General features: G+C 34.9%; 2 protein-coding genes across 3 annotated transcripts; both read right to left on the reverse strand.

Annotated features, from left to right (window-relative positions):
• Positions 1-9,318: 9,318 nt before the first annotated feature.
• LOC113337959 lies at positions 9,319-10,148 on the reverse strand. The gene is made up of 2 exons (XM_026583491.1): positions 9,839-10,148; positions 9,319-9,752 (listed from the first exon to the last, which is right to left on the reverse strand). The coding sequence occupies exons 1-2, from the start codon at positions 10,146-10,148 to the stop codon at positions 9,319-9,321; spliced, it is 744 nt and encodes a 247-aa protein (XP_026439276.1).
• A 223-nt stretch (positions 10,149-10,371) lies between these two features.
• Positions 10,372-12,795, reverse strand: LOC113337879 (ethylene-responsive transcription factor TINY-like). 2 transcript variants are annotated; one of them, XM_026583434.1, is made up of 2 exons: positions 11,792-12,795; positions 10,372-10,559 (listed from the first exon to the last, which is right to left on the reverse strand). In XM_026583434.1, exons 1-2 carry the CDS (start codon positions 12,564-12,566, stop codon positions 10,516-10,518), a joined length of 819 nt encoding a protein of 272 aa, XP_026439219.1. In that variant the 5' UTR covers positions 12,567-12,795; the 3' UTR covers positions 10,372-10,515. The 2 variants fall into 2 exon arrangements, with proteins under 2 accessions (XP_026439219.1, XP_026439220.1); XM_026583435.1 differs by lacking the exon at positions 10,372-10,559 and adding an exon at positions 10,737-10,772.
• Positions 12,796-19,164: the final 6,369 nt, after the last annotated feature.

Here is a 19,164-nt window from a genome sequence, read left to right on the forward strand (position 1 = left end):
TGAGAAGTCATCAAAAGAAAATCGATATCTGGATTTCATGGTTATCACTTATCATGAGTTAGTGTCCGACTCTGTTGGTCTTTACGTTTTCCTTTGATTTGGTGTGGTGATCATGATGAACAATAAGTAAAATATTCAAATATCTGAATTATTTGGCCTCTCTCAACATGACCAGATTTTTGGAGTTCAACTATGAGAACTTGAAATATTGCAATCATATAAAAATGTAAAGAGAAAACTGCTGTGGAAATTGTTCCATTGTGACCACATACATCCTTAATTTTCTTTTCTTCTTCGGGTGAACTGCATGTCCTTAATTTAAATAAACAAGTTTTTATTTTTTATCTTTTTTTTCTTCCCTAGCTTTTTTTTGACACGTTTAGACTCATTGCTGGTCAACCTTGTAATGACCATTCCGATTTCCAACAGGTTTTAGTAATTTTCCATACGCATACAAATAAATTATGTACAATCATATAGAATTGCAATGAAACACGGAATAATCAATTTAGGTGACTCAATAATTGAAGTGAATCTCATGCGCATATTGCTATCATTCCAAGCATGACCAATACTCGTCTTCATTCCCCGGGTTTTTTTTCCTGAATTCACTTGTGTATTTCACTTTTAGGGTTTCTAATAATAGCATATCTTCTAATTGACTTAAATCATATATAATGGGTCTTGATACTTTTTTTACTATAAACGTACGGTCTCAAATCTATCAAAGATCAAATTATTCCGAGTTGTTCTCTGTGAAAAAGGATTATTCACCAGAAATACGATGTTATACTCAGATTTTCATGATGATATTAGCCCTAAGTGGGTTACTAATTTTATACATAAATTGTCTTGTTTGTAAAAGAAAGTGAATTGCTACAAATTAGACACATGTAAGATGGATCCACTTTCCCAAAGAGGTACAAGTGGTCATATAAAAACCATTATTTTCACTCTACTGGGAATTTCTTATTTTTATAATTATGGTTTGCCGGTTTGGTTGGTGGGTTACCATTTTGCTGTCCGGGAGTTGAGTATAATGATTCATATAAACTTAAAGAAGTTTAAATGAAGACCAAATGAAATCATACTGGTAGTCTGGTACTACTCTATGAATTCATAACTACTAGTAGTGCCGAGCTGAAACTTAAGTGTAAAGACACGCTGATTGAAAACCGTATGGTTTTCTTTGACAATAATCTTTTTTTTTTTTTTTGATAAGAATAGAGAAATTCATTAAGGAGATAAGAATTTACAAATGTCTACAATAGGTAGGCAGAAACAAAAGCAAAAAACAGAAAATTAGGAGAATATCGTCTCTCAATTGGATACAATATAAGAGCAGTTCAGGTGAACCTTCTTTCCACAAGCTTCTGCCCATGATAAAACAAGGGACTTAACATCTGTAGCAAGGTCTGCATCTGTTTTGAAACTGTAGTTTTCTTCAAAAGTACGACAGTTACGCTCTCTCCACAAAACCCATATGACTGCAGCTGGTAACAAGTCCCACACTACTCTACCTGAAGGGGACAACATATTGAAAGACCATGATAGAGCAAAACTAAACATGGTTCCTGGAAACACCCAAGACCAATGTTTCGAAGGAGTAACAGCCATCCAAATATTGTGAGCTACCTTACAATGAAGTAAAATATGATCCTGAGACTCGGAACTATCCCCGCAAAGAACACAAGAGCTGTAGATGTCCATACCTTTGTGTTGTAACATATCCAAAGAATTCAGTTTACCATGTACTTCACACCAAACTAGGAAGTTAACTTTAGGAGGAACTCCGGCATTCCAGACAAAATGATATGGAAAATCAGCTACACCCTCAGCAGCAACAAAATTCTCATATAGAGAATTAACAGTGAAACAACCTGAAGTATGAAGAGCCCACCTTCTCGTATTCGGTAAGTCATCAGTGGATGGTGGATTACTTCCAATGACACATAACAGGTCAGCAAACTGCGCCACTTCTGAATTATTAAGGTCTCTCTTGAAATCAAATTTCCAAGCACCATCAGGTGTAATATGATCAGCCAAACTATCACACTGTAATCTATCTAATTTGGAAAGAAGATTGAAATTTTCTGTAAGGGATGTATTCCCGACCCATTTATCATTCCAGAATGATATCATGCCTCCAGAATGGATACCCAAAGTTGAATTTTTGACAATAATCTCGGCTGTTATTATTATCTAAGAGAGTAGTAAAACCTTTGAGGTGAATGTAAACATCCTGCGGTGAACAACTTAGTAGATCTCACTGCCAACGTTAGTTAACTCAGTGTTATTATTTAGGTGTTTTTTCTTCAGAAGATACAGATACCATTACTCAATAGTACTCACAGAATTTGGCAGTTTGAAAACCCCAGGCCCAGAGGTGTGTGTCTGTGCGAACTTTAGGTTTTACCTTGGAATGGTAATGCCCAGGTAATACAAGTAGAGAAAAAATGAACAAGAAACTGTAAACTGGAGAGAGAGTTTCGTTGTATCAACATTGGATGGATGGTACGCGTCAACAAACATATAGTATATACTGGATGATCGGAAATTTAATGGAGATTACAAGGGACCATTGATTAGACTGCGACTATGTGTTGAGTCTGTTGACGGTATTGTGTTCGACAAACAACATTAAATGAGTGTGCAGAAGTAGATTTTCTTTCGCTTTTTGGTGTAAATGTATCCAATATAGCATTAACTGCAATATTTGATTTTCTGTTGATGCCCCTCTATGCGAACATAGTGAATAAGGAAGCGAAACTGTATCATTGATATTGGGCCGAAGGTATTTACCAAAATTCAATTTGCTTCAAAATTTAGAAATTCACTAGTAAATTTTGAATTTTGGTGAAAATCAGCCATCATTAAGTCTTCATTTTGATGGGCTTCCCCATCAAAGGACAGACTTATACATATACCAACTTGAAGTAGATCAAACATGTTCGACAAGATCATGAAGGGATTTCTATGACATTGACCAACCCGTAAAATAACTGAATCCCCAACTACACTAGGGCCTTAGGGGTATTCTGTCGATGTCATCAGACATTTTAGTGCGGCAACTGCAACCACTAGTTCCTTCCCTAGCTTGCAGCTTATATTTACACCATTAAATTGGTGTTGAAGTTATAAATTCCCTGAACTCTTTCTTGAATAAATAATCGTACGAGATTGTCTGTATCGATAGGCTGACCTGACCGCGTACGTACCTTCCTCGACAATGTCCAAATGTAATCTTAAGAAACTGACATGCATGGTGTTAATCATCCAAATAAAATTTTGATTTCCCATTATATTGGTTTCTTAATTAGTCGTATAAACTTCTTTAGGGGAAATCTTATTGCAACTAATTTGCAAGCGGCACAAAGAAATTGTTTTGTGCGACTGAGAAGTAAAACCGTGTCATGTGATGGTAATGCCGACAGTCGATATCAAACCATCAATGCGCATGGTCAGTCTTTGCAAACAACAGAGACCTGAGAGTGGAGTTCCCTCCCACTGCCGGTGGTTCCATCGTTTTTAAAAATTTTGGACCACTAACAAGGATAAAGGCTTTTTAATGTCTAAAGCGCTATCTAAACACTGAAACAGTACACATAGGCTCATATTCTACTTGATAAAAGTTACCACTACGATTAAAGTAGCAAATTCTCTTTTGAAAGAAAGCAGAAGATGAGAACCATTAATTTAGTCTACCACTTGCTGAGGACGTACCATCGTAGATTTATTAGTTAGATGGGAGCGTTTTTTTCCTTCTAAACACATAAACAGGATAAAGGTGTGTTATTGGAGCTGAAAAGATTGCCAAGAACACTGGGACAATAAATCTGTGAGTCTTTGTCTTCATTAGGCACTGTAATCCTCCAAAATGGCCGAAAAGTGAATCATGAGATGACTAATCACTGCTACACCGTACGTCAACGAACTGTTGCATGGGTAACAACACCTCATGAATCTGAATACGTTGATACTTGATACATGGTTTATTGCCTTGTTGTGTATTTTGTTTTTTGACAATCATCCTTTAAAATGATCAACTGCGATTGGAATAAAAAGAATCAAACTCGAAATTAGTGCGTGAATCGTTGTTGGTGTTGACAGTTTGTTAAGCATTCAACGTCGAGGTAAACAATAGGCCCTCGTGTGAATCAGTAATGCCTGCATTTGCAGATAATTCGTACACTTGATAACGTTGAACATTGAAACGTAGGCCATCCTATATATATGATGAATTGATTGCCATATTTAGATGTAATCGTACGAATGACAGTGACTTATCGATTTTAATAAAGACAATACCACCTATATATGTTTCCCCAAGCTTTATAATTCTCATTCTTCAGTCTTCTTTTTTTTTTTTTTTTTTTTTGACAACCCTAAAATGACTAAACCCGACGTTCGTTATTTTACTTTTCCAGCCAAGACAAGAGAATGGACAATAGGGACTTACCGCGCTCAACAATGAAGTGCGAAGTCAATGCACAAGACTAGAGTCACCCTTCCAAAATACCCTCAAAAACTGATCTGCCATGTCTTACAGGTTGGACGGATTCCAAACCTGCCATGAGGTTTGCTCGTGAGTAGATTGAATATTTTGGGATTTTCACAAGAACTTGCTGTTAGTGAAACATCAAATAATTTGGTGAATGGTATCCACAACCTTTTCCATGGGGTCACAAACAAATCATCCTATGTTGCGTTGCAATCAGAACTATATTCATTAATTTTGTTTTTTTCTCTTTTTGAATATGAAACAAATTAAGTTTGCGCTGCTCCACTATTTTGTTGGAGAAATAAGGTCGTGAAACTGAATGATCATTCATTTTATGATCATTATTGACGCTAATTTTCACTGTTGCAAGTTGGAGAAATACTAGTTACTGATAATGATACATCGTAAAACCCATGATAAAATATTACCCTACTATCCTTAAATGGAGCATTCATACACACATGTTGTAGATTTGATAGATCAATGCAAAACCTACCTTGGACAGACATATCCATGGCTTTCCGGCCGTTACTTTTTTAGCTAGGCATTTCTTTCAGTTTAAAGAGAACCATTTATTTACTCATGATATATGCTGTTTTCTCTAGACACCATTAAAGTGGGCTCCAAGTTTTACAAGCTAGTGGGTGACATTTAAGGATTGGAGCATGTGTATGCTTTGATCAAATCATACATAGCTCAGCGATCGGAGTACTTTTTCTTTTCACTATTTGCTGTCTTTTTAAGGTGATGAAAAACAAAAATGTGTGCATCTACCTTATTATGATCATGACAAGTCATGACAGACCTTGGCATAATGGCAATGCTAAAATGACCAAGCACCATGGAGACCCAAGCCTCCGGTATCCTCTTATCACTTAACCTTGTGCAGAGTCACCCGTGTACATATATGTACAAGGTTCTTGCAAATTATTGTTCGCAATTCTCGTTTTGCCAACCCACATTCTATCATGCTCCATTTTTTACTTTCTTCTATGGTATTTGATTAGAGCAGCATCATCCCGTGGTATTGTCTTTGATGATACGTTCTCTACCATTTCAAATTCAATTCAAAAGTTTGGATGATTCTATCCATCTAAAATCCAGATTTCAATGTAAAAAATGAAAACTGGGATTTCTATTGGTTATATTTAACGACATAAGTTGATCATGGTGCTTGCTTCAATTATAAAAAGAAAATGCAATATTTTTATACAGTTTGTAGATGTCTGATATACAAAGACTTATGAAAGAAACATAAGAGAGAGTTCTTAATAACTCAATTGATTAATAATTCTGGTGTACATAAGTTCATAGCTTTTCAGCCTATTTATATAGCTCAATATCACCGATTGTTCTCAAAAATAGAAAAACTAAAACATACCTAATAAAACTCAAACTCTTAAATAATCAAAACTTCTAGACAAAGTAAACTTCAGATTCAAGTCTAACACCTTCTCGAAACTTCTATGCTTGTTTGTCAAGCAACCATGTACGGTATTCATGTGCATATAGTCTTCAGGTCATCCGTGTGCATATATTCTTCACGTCACTTCTAAAATCTGTTTTAAGTCATAGTCTTGGTTAGACTTGACTTCCAACAGCCTCCCTCAAACCAAGACTATGTAGACTAGTCATTCCAAGTCTTTCTCGTAAAAATTCTCAAATATGTCAGCCTTCAATGATTTTGTAAAAATGTCTGCAACTTGTTCAGAAATTGGACAAAAGTTCACAACTACTTCTCCATTCTTAACTAACTCACGAATGTAATGATATTTTATATCAATGTGCTTGCTTCTTCCATGAAAAACAGGATTCCTTGTGAGTGCAATTGCTGAGTTGTTGTCACATATAATCCTTGTTGGATTTATCTGTTCATGATTCAATGAACTTAACATTCTTCTTAACCACACAACTTGAGTGGCACAAGAAGTTGTTGCAATATATTCTGCTTCTGCTGTTGATAATGCAACCACCTGTTGCTTCTTTGATGACCAAGAAAAGTATCCATATCCCATATGAAAAGCAAACCCTGAAGTGCTTTTTCTTTCTTCAGTGTCACCAACCCAACACTATCAGTGTATCCTACTAATTCAGCATTCCTTGAAGCACTGTAAAAAATCCCTAGATTAATAGTTCCTTTCACATACTTTAAGATTCTTTTTGCTGCTTGCAGATGAGATTGAAATGGTGATTCCATGAACCTGCTAACAAGTTCTACTCCATATACTATGTCAGGTCTTGTAGAAGTTAAGTATCTTAGATTTCCTACAAGAAGTTTGAAATATGTGGGATTAACACATTCTCTACTTCCTCCTTTTTCTAGCTTCAACCTTTCTTCTACTGGAGTCCTAATTGCTTTACAATTACTCATCTTTAAACGCTCCATTCAAGCCCAAGAAAATACGGCATCAAACTCAAATATGTCATCTCAAATTCTCTAATCATGGCCTCCCTGAATTCATTAATCATCTCAGCATTATTTCCTGTGAAGATAAGATCATCTACATAGAGACAAACTATGATCTGATTCCCTTGAGCATATTTATTTACATACAAAGTATGTTCATATGGACACTTCTCAAAACCTTTTTCAAGAAAGCATGTATCAATTCTTGTATACCAAGCACGTGGTGCTTGCTTCAAGCCGTACAATGCTTTGTTTAATTTGTAGACTTGGTTTTCTTTTCCTTTCTTGATAAAACCAATGGGCTGATCAATGTAAACTTCCTCTTCTAACACTCCATTTAATAAAGCTGACTTCACATCCATCTGAAATATTTTCCACTGATTCTGTGTTGCTAGGGCTATGATCATTCTAATAGTATCTAGTCTTGCAACAGGTGCAAAAACTTCAAAATAATCAATACCTGGTTTTTGCTTATAGCCTTTAGCTACAAGTCTTGCTTTAAGACGTTCTTTCTCACCATTTGGTTTATACTTTGTCTTATATACCCATTTAACACCAATAGCCTTTTCAATTGCTTCTATGTAGAGAATTTAGCTTCCATGTGTTATTCTTTTCTATTGCTTATATCTCAGCTTCCATAGCTTGTCTCCACCCTTGATCCTTTGAGGCAACTTCAAACACCAATGGATCACAGTCTCCAAACAAAGCAAAGTTCACTTTTTCATCTTCTTCATCATCTGTGTTAATAACATAATCATTCAGTCGAGATGGTACATTACGCTTACGTACTGGTCTTGTATTTTGTTGTGCTATTCCATCAGTTCTTTTTTCATCTTCAATTCTTTCTTCATTTCCAATTCTTTCTTCTTCTTCAATTCTTTCTTCATCTTCAATTCTTTCTTTTCCTTCTTCAACTAATATTGTTTCATTAACCTTTCTTCTTGATACTTCTTTGTTCCATTCCCATTTAGCGTCTTCTTCAAAAATCACATCTCTGCTGATTACTAACTTTCCTGTTTATGGATTCAATAATTTGTAGCCTTTGGTTGCATTACTGTAACCAATGAAAATACACTTTTCACTTTTGTCATCAAGCTTCTTACGTATTTCTTTAGGTATGTGTGCATATGCTATGCACCCAAATACTTTAAGATGTCTCACATTGGGTTTTCTTCCACTCCATGCTTCCTCAGGTGTCATATCAATCACACTTCTTGTTGGACATCTATTTAGTACATAGACAGCACAATCAACAGCTTCTTCCCAATAATCTTTAGGTAAATTCTTTGCTTTTCTCAATGTACGTACCATCTCCATATTGGTGCGATTTCTCCTTTCAGCTGCACCATTTTGTTGTGGTGTGTATCTTGCAGTCATTTGCTTGCATGAAAGAATCAACCACAGTCTATTCAGTGCCTCTATCTGTACGTAAAACCTTTATACTGTTACCACTTTGTTTTTCATCATATGCCTTAAAGCTTTCGAATGCTAGAAAGGCATCATTATTTTGTTTCAATAAATAAACCCATCCTTGTCTGCTAAGATCATCAATGAAGGTAATAAAATACATATTTCCACCACGAGATTCTACTTCAATTGGTCCACATAAATCACTATGAACCAATTCCAATAATTTCTCAGCTCTTCTTGCTTTTCCAATGGGAAATGGATCTCTATGTTGTTTCCCAAAAATGCAATCTCCACACCTTGATTCAGGAGATTCAATATTTGGTAATCCTGAGACCATCTCTTTTCTGGCAAGAATTTGTAAATTATGAAAATTTTCATGCCCCATTCTTCTATGCCATAACCAAGAATTTTCATCAATAGTAGAGTTGTAACATCTCTCTATTTGATGATGAATCTTTAAAGGAAACAGTTTGTTCTTAGTCATATGAACTCTAGCAATCAATCTCCTTCTTTTATCTCTAATTATACAAACCCCATTGTAGGTGTTCATAGAGAATCCTTTTTCTGAAAGCTGACCAATACTTAATAGGTTTTGATGAAGATTTGGTACATAAAATTCATCAGTTATGTAAGATTGTGCACCATTCTTGAGTCTTATTCCTATCATGCCTTTTACCATAATTGGAACTGTTGAGTTGTTTCCAAATTTTACAGTGTATCTCACAGACTCATCAAGACTTGCAAATAAATATTTCCTTCCAGTCATATGATTGCTGCAACCTGTGTCCAAATACCATTGTTCTTGTGGTTGTTCTTCTGCTGAGTAACAAGCTAACAAGAGAGTTTCTTCATCTTGTTCTTCTGCAATATTTTCTTTATTAATTATCGGCTTTATATCCACCATCTTTGTTGTTATGACCTCCAGCTTTGTTGTTGTACACTCCACCATTTTTATTGTAACCTCCAACTCTATTGTTGTAACCTCCACTGTTGTTGTAGCCTACAGCTTTGTTGTTGTAAGCTCCACTATTATTGTTTTTATAGGAACTATCTTTCTGTGGTTCAGGACATTCACTTTGAAGTGACCAATTTGTTGGCAATTAAAGCAGCGGACTTTAAACCTATCAACAAATTTTCTTCCTTGATATCTTCTTGAGTTTGCTTCATTGTTCCAGTTTATCTGACTTTGTAAGGCTTCCTCAACTGGTTTCACAACTGACTTCTCCAATATTCTTTGCTCATATGCTTGCAAAGAACCCAACACATCATCAATACTCAAATCAGATATTGTATTACACTCTTCAATTGTTGTTACTTTAGATTCAAACTTTTCTGGTAAGCTACGCAGTATTTTCTCTATGATGGCAGTGTCTTCAATAATATCTCCATTGTCTTTCATCTTATTAACAAGACTCAATGTTTTTGAGAAGAAATCTGCAATCAATTATGTTGACTCCATCTGTAACAATTCATACTTTCTTTTTAGGGTTTGTAGTCTCACCTTCTTTACTTTGTCAAACGTTTGTAGTAGTTTGTTAAAGAGTCCCAAGCTTTCTTAACCTCTTTGATGTACACAACTTTATCCATGATAGATTCATGAATTCCTTGATGCAGAATATAGGTAGCTTTCGAATTCTTTTTTCTATTTTCTGTTAAAGTTGTTTGTTCAGCTGCAGTAAGTTCAACTCCTGCTGCTGGTTCAGCATATCCAGTACTAACGATATCCCATACATCTTGATATGAGAATATATTCTTCATCTGTATTCTCCAATGCTCAAAGTTCTTTCCTTTAAAAACTGGAACCTTGATTGAACTCAAGTTTGTAGTCATCTTCTTCTTCTTTGATTAAACCATAGATCTAAGATCAGAATGCTCTGATACCAGATGTAGATATCTGATATACAAAGACTTATGAAAGAAACATAAGAGAGAATTTTTAATAACTCAATTGATTAATAATTCTGGTGTACATAAGTTCATGGCTTTTCAGCCTATTTATATAGCTCAATATCACCGATTGTTCTCAAGAAAGGAAATACTAAAACATACCTAATAAAACTCAAACTCCTAAATAATCAAAACTTCTAGACAAAGTAAACTTCAGATTCAAGTCTTTCCTGAACAAAAAAACACCTTCTCGAAACTTCTATGCTTGTTTGTCAAGCAACCATGTACGGTATTCGTGTGCATATAGTCTTCACGTCATCCGTGTGCATATATTCTTCACGGCACTTCTAAAATCTGTTTTAAGTCATAGTCTTGGTTAGACTTGACTTCCAACATAGTTGCATTGGATTGGATGATAAATGAGTGAAAAGAATTAATATAAATGGAGTTTTTTTTTCTTTTTCTTTTGAAGCATATAGATAATGAAACTCATGCTAAGCATATACGTAAGTTGATCATGGTGCTTGATACCTGTGGGTTTACATCCTTGCCAAGTACAAATTGTTTCTGGGTTCAAGAACAACCAAGAAAATGAAATTTAGGATTTGGAACCCAAAACCCACGAAAATTAGTCTGTAGTTATACAAAGTGGTGGGTGTTAATGTGAAAACACCAAAAAATTAGTCACTTAAATGGTAACTAGGTGCAGTATACTATACCCCATCTTTGGGCCTGAGTTAGCTGTACGAACTTCTGAGCCGTTTCTAATCATTTTAAGCATCATATAAGCTCTGATTAATCTAAACTGTAAGTTAATAGAATGACCTTTCGAAATTGTACTACAGTAAACTTCGATGAACTAATTAGTTCATTAAATCTTAAAATAATAAAAATATTGGATCCCAGTTAGATTTATATAAACTAAATTTTAACTTGATGAATTAATAACTTCGCAAAAATAATAAATCTTTTGATCCAAAGCAATTAATTTATCAAGTTTTACTATATATATTTTCTCATTATAAACCCTTTCTTTCTCTAAAAAACAAGTTTTGAATATTTGATTAATCTTCGCTTAAACTGGGTTCAATCTGTAAACCCTCCTTCAATCGTTTTTCGACCCTCCAAGTTCAACATACTGTACGTACGTTTTTGAATGAAAACTTACAGTAGATATATACACACCTACTACCATATCAGACACAAAGTTTGGAACACACTTGGAGAAAATGATTCGATTCTTTTCATGTTTTTCTGTTCATTATGGTTGTTAGTTCAGTGATTTACAAAAGATTACAACATTACACCTTTAGTTTCTTGCTTTTTGCTTAGTTAATATTATTAGTATTAGCTTGATTTTGTAGATAATACCAAAATGTCAGATGAAATCATTATTAGCTAAATTTTATCAGCAACCAACAATAATTAATATCCGGTAGAGTTTGTTGTTATTGATGTGAATGTCGTATCAATCAATCTTCTTTTGGCAACATTGGTGGTAAAAACACGACTAAATTAATAATCCCACAACAAAGAATTAAATGTGGTAGAAAATGAAGATTCAGGAAGATGAGAAAAGAACCTACAATCATCACTAGGACTTTGTAGCCATGGAGTCGGATAGAACCAATCACTATCAATAGAAGAATCATCGACAAAGATGTACTCGTTTTGCTGTGATTCGTCGAAATAAGAACTTAGTTGTGGTAATTCAACAATTTCAGTTAATTCATCGTCGGTTGTTGTTGTAAGATTTTCCGGAGTGCCGGGAAAAGAGGATGTAGCCGTTGTTGGAGTAGTCGAACACAAAGATGAAAACGACGTTGATGTTGATGAGGGTGAGGCTGTTGATGACGGAGACGGTGATGATACTGAATTATTTAAGTTTTCCATTGTTGCAGCTTTAGTAGCAGCAGCTTGGATATCACGAGGTGAAGTAGAAGCTGGAAGAGGTAATGAAGAAGCGAATTCGGGGAAATTAAGAACGGCAGATTTACCTTTGATACTCAAAGCAGCTACATCATGTGCTCTTGCTGCCATTTCCGGTGTCGGAAATGTACCAAGCCAGATCCTTGATTTCTTTCTCGGTTCTCTAATTTCTGATACCCATTTACCCCAACTGCGCATTCTTACTCCTCTATATGTTGGATGTTTCCCACCATCTCTCATTCTTTTTCCTGTCTTGGGCTCATCAGTAGGTTCCTCGGATACTTGGTGTTTTTCTTGATTTGAGATGGCAAGGTTCTTAATCTGTTGTTGTTGGTCAAATTGAGAAGATAAATATGAAACTTCAGCTAAGTTACTAGTTCTAGTAGTACTACTTTCTCCGTCTGAACTGTTTGGTGTTTGATCTGGTGACATTCTATAACAATGATTTTTTTACACTTATGGTGTTTGATCAAATTCTCAAAATGGAGTCTCCAAGTAGAGTAGAGTGACGGAGAGACTAGAGAGAGATATATGTCGAGAAGAATGGGTTGCTTGAGGTTATTTAAAGAACGAAAGAATGAAAGAAGCCAGTTGAGAGGTTTGAAGATATGGACTCAGAGAAACGTAAACAAATAGAGTACAAGAGTTGAATGGGGTGGGTTTTATAAACTTTGGAAGATAGAGTACCATAAAAAAAAAATGAGTTAAAGATTTTATACTGAATGAGGATATCTTGTATTCTCGTGTCACGCTTCCTCCAAAATGACGGAAACCGCAACTGGAATAAGCTGTTGGCCAACCTCTTTAGGAGTATGGATAGGCCTACATAAACGATAAACGGACCGAGGTGCCATCTTAAATCAACCGTATGTCATCACTAAAATAGTACACTGGCTAGCAAGTAGCAATTCTTTATTGCACCAACAAATGAAGCATACTTGATTCTTGTGGTGAAGATTCTTGTGGTTAATTTGTGACATAAGCAGAGTTCTTTGATGCATCTTAGATGGGCTACGAGCCTTGGCGGCTCATTTTTGTTTTTGCTGGGCTTAACCCAATGCCAGTACTGCTAGGTTGTGAATTGTGATCTAAGTTGAGGTTTGGGGCTTTTTTTTCTCGCTAGTTCTTTGATCGATAAAGAATTTGGGGCGGATAAATTTCGAACTTAAGTCACTGATATCATCGCCTAAAGATAACCATAAACTTTACCACTCTACTATAGTAACATGATTTGTTCTTCGCAACCTAAATTCTACTGATAAACAAAGTGTTAATCCTTTTGGGCTCATGCAAAGATCACAAAGGCGAACCAAATTGTAACATCGTGTTGGTGTCAAACCTGGCTCATTTTTCCGGGATAGAAAGTGTTTTTGTATCTTTGCATTTCTGCTCTCTGAATGTCGGAGTCCTGGTTTGTCTCTTACACCTGTGGATCAGATTTTGGGGTGCGTCTCTAATCCGAAACACCAAATCCGTGAAGAAATAATGCATGTACAGAAACACATGGAATCCTGGAAACCTGCTGAGCGCCCATTATCGCCCAAACACAAAATTCCATTTACATCAAAGCATTATACCCAACTAATCTGCTTACAAGTACAAAGTACGAGAGAATAATGTATGAATGTACAAATCAGTGATTAAACTACACGTATCATTCATTTTCATCTACGATTCACAAGTATCTCAGTCACTCAATGTACATAAAATCTTACCCCATTATAATCTGTTTTCTTATGCTTTTTAAGTTCGTAAAAACTGTATGGTACATATTTGATAAGAACATTATCGATCATATAGAGGTTAAATCATCTTTTCATGGGGTCTCTCAACTCTCTCCAGCAAGTTTTCTAGTACATCATCATGAATGTACCATTTTGCTGTCTCTTAATTTCTGTCGACTTGCTCTGGCATAATTAGGTCTACACAAACTAGCATCTAGTGTGGTCTCGCTTAAGCTACACCATACCATCTAACTTTTCACCAACCAACTAGTATCCGCATCAACTAGCTTTCACTTGTTGTATGCAGTTTTCAAAATTTCAAAGGCCGTCCAAGAATGAGACTTGCATGCAAAAGCAGATTCCATAATATTGTTCATTAATGCGTGCATAATTTTCTTGAATATCTTTCCCAAACAATTTTCGTTTGGGCTTCGCCATTTCATTCTTCTCGTATAGTCCCTATTGTGGGAGAGCTATCGGAGAAACAGTTAGTCGGCAAGTGACCATTTTAGTACAAGAATGCATTAAAATGGTCGTTGAAACCTGTTTTGTTTTTGGTTGAAAAGGCAGGAAAAAGAATTCAAAAGAAGATTAATTTTCTCACTTCGGTATGGTGGCAACTGGCAAGCAATGATATCTTCTGGTTGACGCCGCAAAATGAAGAGGTCCATCGGACCCCTGGCGAACTTTCCCGGTCCTGTTTTCTTTACGTCCATACAATATGTATACGTCAGTTTCCAAAAGGCGAGTTTTGGCATTGGCATGATGAAATTGACTGAAAAAGGTGGATAGATATTCCGAATCCGTGTGGGGGCAAGTCGGCATAAGTTACAAAATCAAAACACCGACTCACTAGTAGCTTTGCAATCCGATAGGAAATTAATTCTTTTTCACATGCTAAAATGGGACGTTAAACAACGTTAAGAAAACATCATCAATCCTTGTAATATAATTACCATTCTCTTGAATTGACAGGGAATTATCCGACCATTATGAGTCAAAATACTCATGACTCACTCAAGCACTAATCAAGTGCTAAACACTACTTAAATATCCTATTGGAATAAGACTAATCAAGTGCTACAACTTTTTCTTTGATGATAATTTGGTTCTTTGTATCATGTAATTTTAGAAGGTATGAAATCCAAAATTATGTGTGGTTGTTAGTTTCATACGGAATCGTTCCGACTCTACTTGGATTCAAAGGACAATATTATTGTCCTCTAGTTTCCTCAAAATCATAAAAAAAGTTGGATTATTAAGGTATAATATATTTTTTATTTTATTTCATTTCATTTCGCAATTTAACATACGGTTCAATACTTAAAAAATAGAACTAAGATCAAAAAACCTACTTGATTGTATATGCACATGTGTCGTGAAAATGCTTTCGTGTGTTTGCTGATTTCTTCCAGTCCATGCTATATTTTGTTTTCCTTTACTGGCGATTTTTGGTTGGTTGTTTTTTTGTTTTGTATAATGAGGTCCAATCTTTGGATTGATTTTTCTTTAAAAACTGTAGCTGGCCTTTAGACGGCAAGTGCAGTTGTGAATGGAAAAAAAAAAAACAAGTAAGTTTCGGTAAAAAAATGTAAGAAAGATGGAATTTGGAGTTAAAACCACACCTATAGTATCACAATTTCTTTTACTTTTGCTTAGGGCAATGAAGTTCTTTTTCTTCTTCTTCTTTTTTTTTTTTTCTTTTTGTTATGAAAACAATCAACAAAGATAAAAGTCATTAGTATATGAGAGTAACCAAAATTATTCTTGGAAGAGCAAAATATTTTGAGTCAATATTTTTTCATTAGGTCCCTAATATGAATTGTTTATCATAACTTTGCGACTAGTTTCATCATCATTAATTAACCCATGTTGTAATAAAGAAAAGAAGGATACGTACATGCTAGCTCGACCTTTTTGCTAACAAATGATAACAAGGAGTTAGATTAATCTGGAATATATAGACCTCTTGCTTCATCCTCTCTAGCTGGCTAGGTTATAGTCTTCTTACTTCTCATCTTCATAGTCACTGATCTACTCCCATGCCGTATCTTTGGAAGAATTTTTTTGTTTTTCTTGTCGACCTTAAATATATATTGCTTTATCAAACTGGAATTCATACACATAATTAAATAAATTAAAATTTTACTCTGTATATTCTATTTAGAGTTCTCGAATCCTAGTGGGAAGTAAGAAAACCGTGGGCAACATAAAGAGAAACTGGTTTTTATGGTTACCAATACCATGAAGATGATTTTCAGGGTTCGGACCGTTTGGTGATCTTTTTCTTTTCTTTCTTTCTTTCTGTTTGTTTTTTTTTTTTTTTAGACTATCACTGTTTTCAGATTATACTATCACTGGTTGAATAATCCTTGTCTCGCTGAGTCGCTGAGATAAGATAAAAGAAGAACACATTGATACCTAACGTATTAATATAAGTTTCCATTTCACTTTCTAAGGATGTATAAAATATTGCAATAAGGCATGAAAGAATCACTTGAGATCGCCCTAAATATAATTGCGCATATTCTATACATACTTTTAGAATTTCTAATACTTTTATATGTCTTTCGTACTTAACTTAAATCATATAAAATGATTCTTAATTTTTTTATTAATTAACATACTAAAATGGGTATTATTAGTTTTTTAATATAAACATTAGGTCTCAAATGAATCAAACATCAGGAGCTCAAACATCAGTGTCTTGTAAACTTTATTCCAAGTTGTTTTTTGCGAAAAGGATTATTCACCAAAAAATTATCCGATTACAAAATCAGATTCTCATGATGATATTAGCACTAAGTGGGTCACTAATTTGAATACATAATTATAACTTGTAGCTTAGCAAAAGTGGATTATTGAAATTAGACACATCTAAGAAGGGCCCACTTTCCCAATGTGGTATCGTGGACGTACACAATCCGTTCTTTCCACTCCATTTGGAATTTCTTAATCATATTTTCTAATTAGGGTTGATTAGGTGGGTTAATCACTTTGGGTACAAAATTCATATTTAGACATACATTATTTATATTTATCCCCCTCATTCTACGAGCACTTATGTATGAATTTATGTGCTTCAAATAAATAAATAAATAATTGTATATCTCATTATACACACTCGTCCTTGATTAGCTTTCATAAGCACAATAATATTGACCCATTGTTGGACCATAAGTTGTGTCCATGTTTGAAAATTCTTTTGCTAATAAAAATTGCTCCCTAAACTCAATAAAATGCAGCTTTTCTGAGTTCCTAAGTCCAACAACTCCGTGAGACCTAAACGAGGATATATACATTAAGCTTTGGAATGCATCACCAGTCGGCCACTCTTTTATTGAGGTAAGTACTTTTTTTTTTTTTTTTTGGCAAAAGAGAACTTAATTATCATCAATAATAGAGTCTGACGTTACAGTTACATACCCAAATTGACTATTATCCTGAGGATTATACCTAGTCTTTTCATTGTTGGTATTCGTAGAATTCATATCACCCGGAACTCTGCTCGTACTTCCTTTTTCATATAATGAATTCTTGAAAGATTTCCTTTCTACGCCATCCTTTGCGACATTTTTGGTATTGCTATCCTTCCTTCCTCTTCCCATAATATAAGATACGTCTCTTTTGCCTTCACCATAAGTGCTGACATTATCGAAACTTTCTTTCCTCCCTTTTCCATCCCTGTTGATACCAATATCACTGACCCTGTCTTCCCCACTAGAAATTTCATTAACATCTTAATCTTCTTGTGAGAAACCAGATGTAAAACTTGTTTGTCCTTTAGATTGATTATCCATTCTATCTAAGACTTCAAGCCAGTTCCTCATGTTTCTCTTTTCCTTGTTTCACTAAGACCAATCTTTTCCAAAAAGCTTTCTAAGTCTATACATCCCCATCAATACAACATTAGCTTCCAAAGTATTACAAATGTGAACTTCAAAAAATTTAAAGTAATTAAAGTAGCTACAGAAATCCTTGTCCAACATATATTTTTTCAAATTTACTTTGCCTTCCAACTGATTTGAGTCACTAGATGACTCCCCCACCTGCCAAAATACTGCGATATTCTTGAATTTTGTTGTTGACAACCACTGCATCACAGATATCAAGGCCTACTTCATTTCCTTGCTGTCTACACCTTGGGGTGCAGTAATGCACCTTGCTCCTCTGAACTTTCTTGTAGAATCTGTAGCAAACATGATTATATACTTGTTAGAATCATTGTTGTTGTTGAGCACAGAAAAATAGGCTTTCCCTTGTTTTCTTTCTTCAAAACCATACTTCTTAGACACATCCAACTTCTTTGTTGCCGATATATGAATCATGATCTGAAATGCAGTATCCTTGTGATTTGGTTTACTTCTGTTGAAGAAACTTTCACACCTAGCTTTCCAAACAAACCACATAGTGATAGCACAAATGTTTTCCCAGCTAATATCATCATGCTGGAATTTATTTTTGTTTTGAAACCAAGTTTGAATCCAATTATTCAAAGTATTACTTTTAGTTTTCGCACTACTAGTATTATACGGTAAGTGTTTCCAAACATTTTTAACAAACTCACATTTCATGAAGAGATGGTCTAGACTTTCAATTGCCCCATTACAGAGAGCACATGTAGTATTGACATCCGGCAAAATTTTACCAATTCTTTCTCCCACAGGGAGAATATCATGCAAACATTTCCACAAAAAGACTTTTATCCTAGGCATAACCCCCATATTCCACATTCTAGCTATTCCAAGTACCAGTCCTAACACCATTGGTACTTGGCAAATGTTCCATATCCTCATTTAATTGTTTATAAAGTGACTTAACAGAGAATTCACCATTTGGTGTTAGACTCCACTTTAACTTGTCATTTTGTTCCTATCTATCCTGATTTTTAAGATTTTATGTATGGTTTCCTCATCAAAACACAATTTAAGTTTGTTTTTATCCCAGTCAGACGACTCAGAATTGAAAAGATCACACACTTTATTAAAGCCACAATACCCAAAGGAATCCAGAGTTTGAACAATACTATCAACTCCTAGAAGCCACTTATGGGTTAGGACATCAATATCCTTCCCATTGTTAACCTCCCAGTAGCTGTATTTCCTAAGATGCTGAAAGCTTTTTGCTATTCCTTTCCATAACCAGGAATCCGTAACTTTTATTTTAAAATTGTTATCAAGAATGTCACTATTGGGAAAGTATTTTAGCTTAAAAATTGTATCCCAGAGAGACTTAGGGTAAGCCACAAGCCTCCACCTTATTTTTGTTATCATAGCTTAATTCGTTATATGAATGTTCCTAAAACC

Source organism: Papaver somniferum, unplaced genomic scaffold, assembly GCF_003573695.1.
Source record: "Papaver somniferum cultivar HN1 unplaced genomic scaffold, ASM357369v1 unplaced-scaffold_18, whole genome shotgun sequence".
NCBI lineage: Eukaryota > Viridiplantae > Streptophyta > Magnoliopsida > Ranunculales > Papaveraceae > Papaver > Papaver somniferum.

Bases quoted from the DNA above. Each gene is read 5' to 3' on its own strand.
- LOC113337879 (XM_026583434.1), bottom strand. From the start codon at position 12,566: ATGTCACCAGATCAAACACCAAACAGTTCAGACGGAGAAAGTAGTACT. The intron at 10,560-11,791 runs GTAGGTTCTTTT...GACTTAAAACAG, and splicing joins ACAAAGTCCTAGTGATGATT to ATTTTAGAAGTGCCGTGAAG.
- LOC113337959 (XM_026583491.1), bottom strand. From the start codon at position 10,148: ATGACTACAAACTTGAGTTCAATCAAGGTTCCAGTTTTTAAAGGAAAG. The intron at 9,753-9,838 runs GTTTGACAAAGT...AATTGATTGCAG, and splicing joins TTTAACAAACTACTACAAAC to ATTTCTTCTCAAAAACATTG.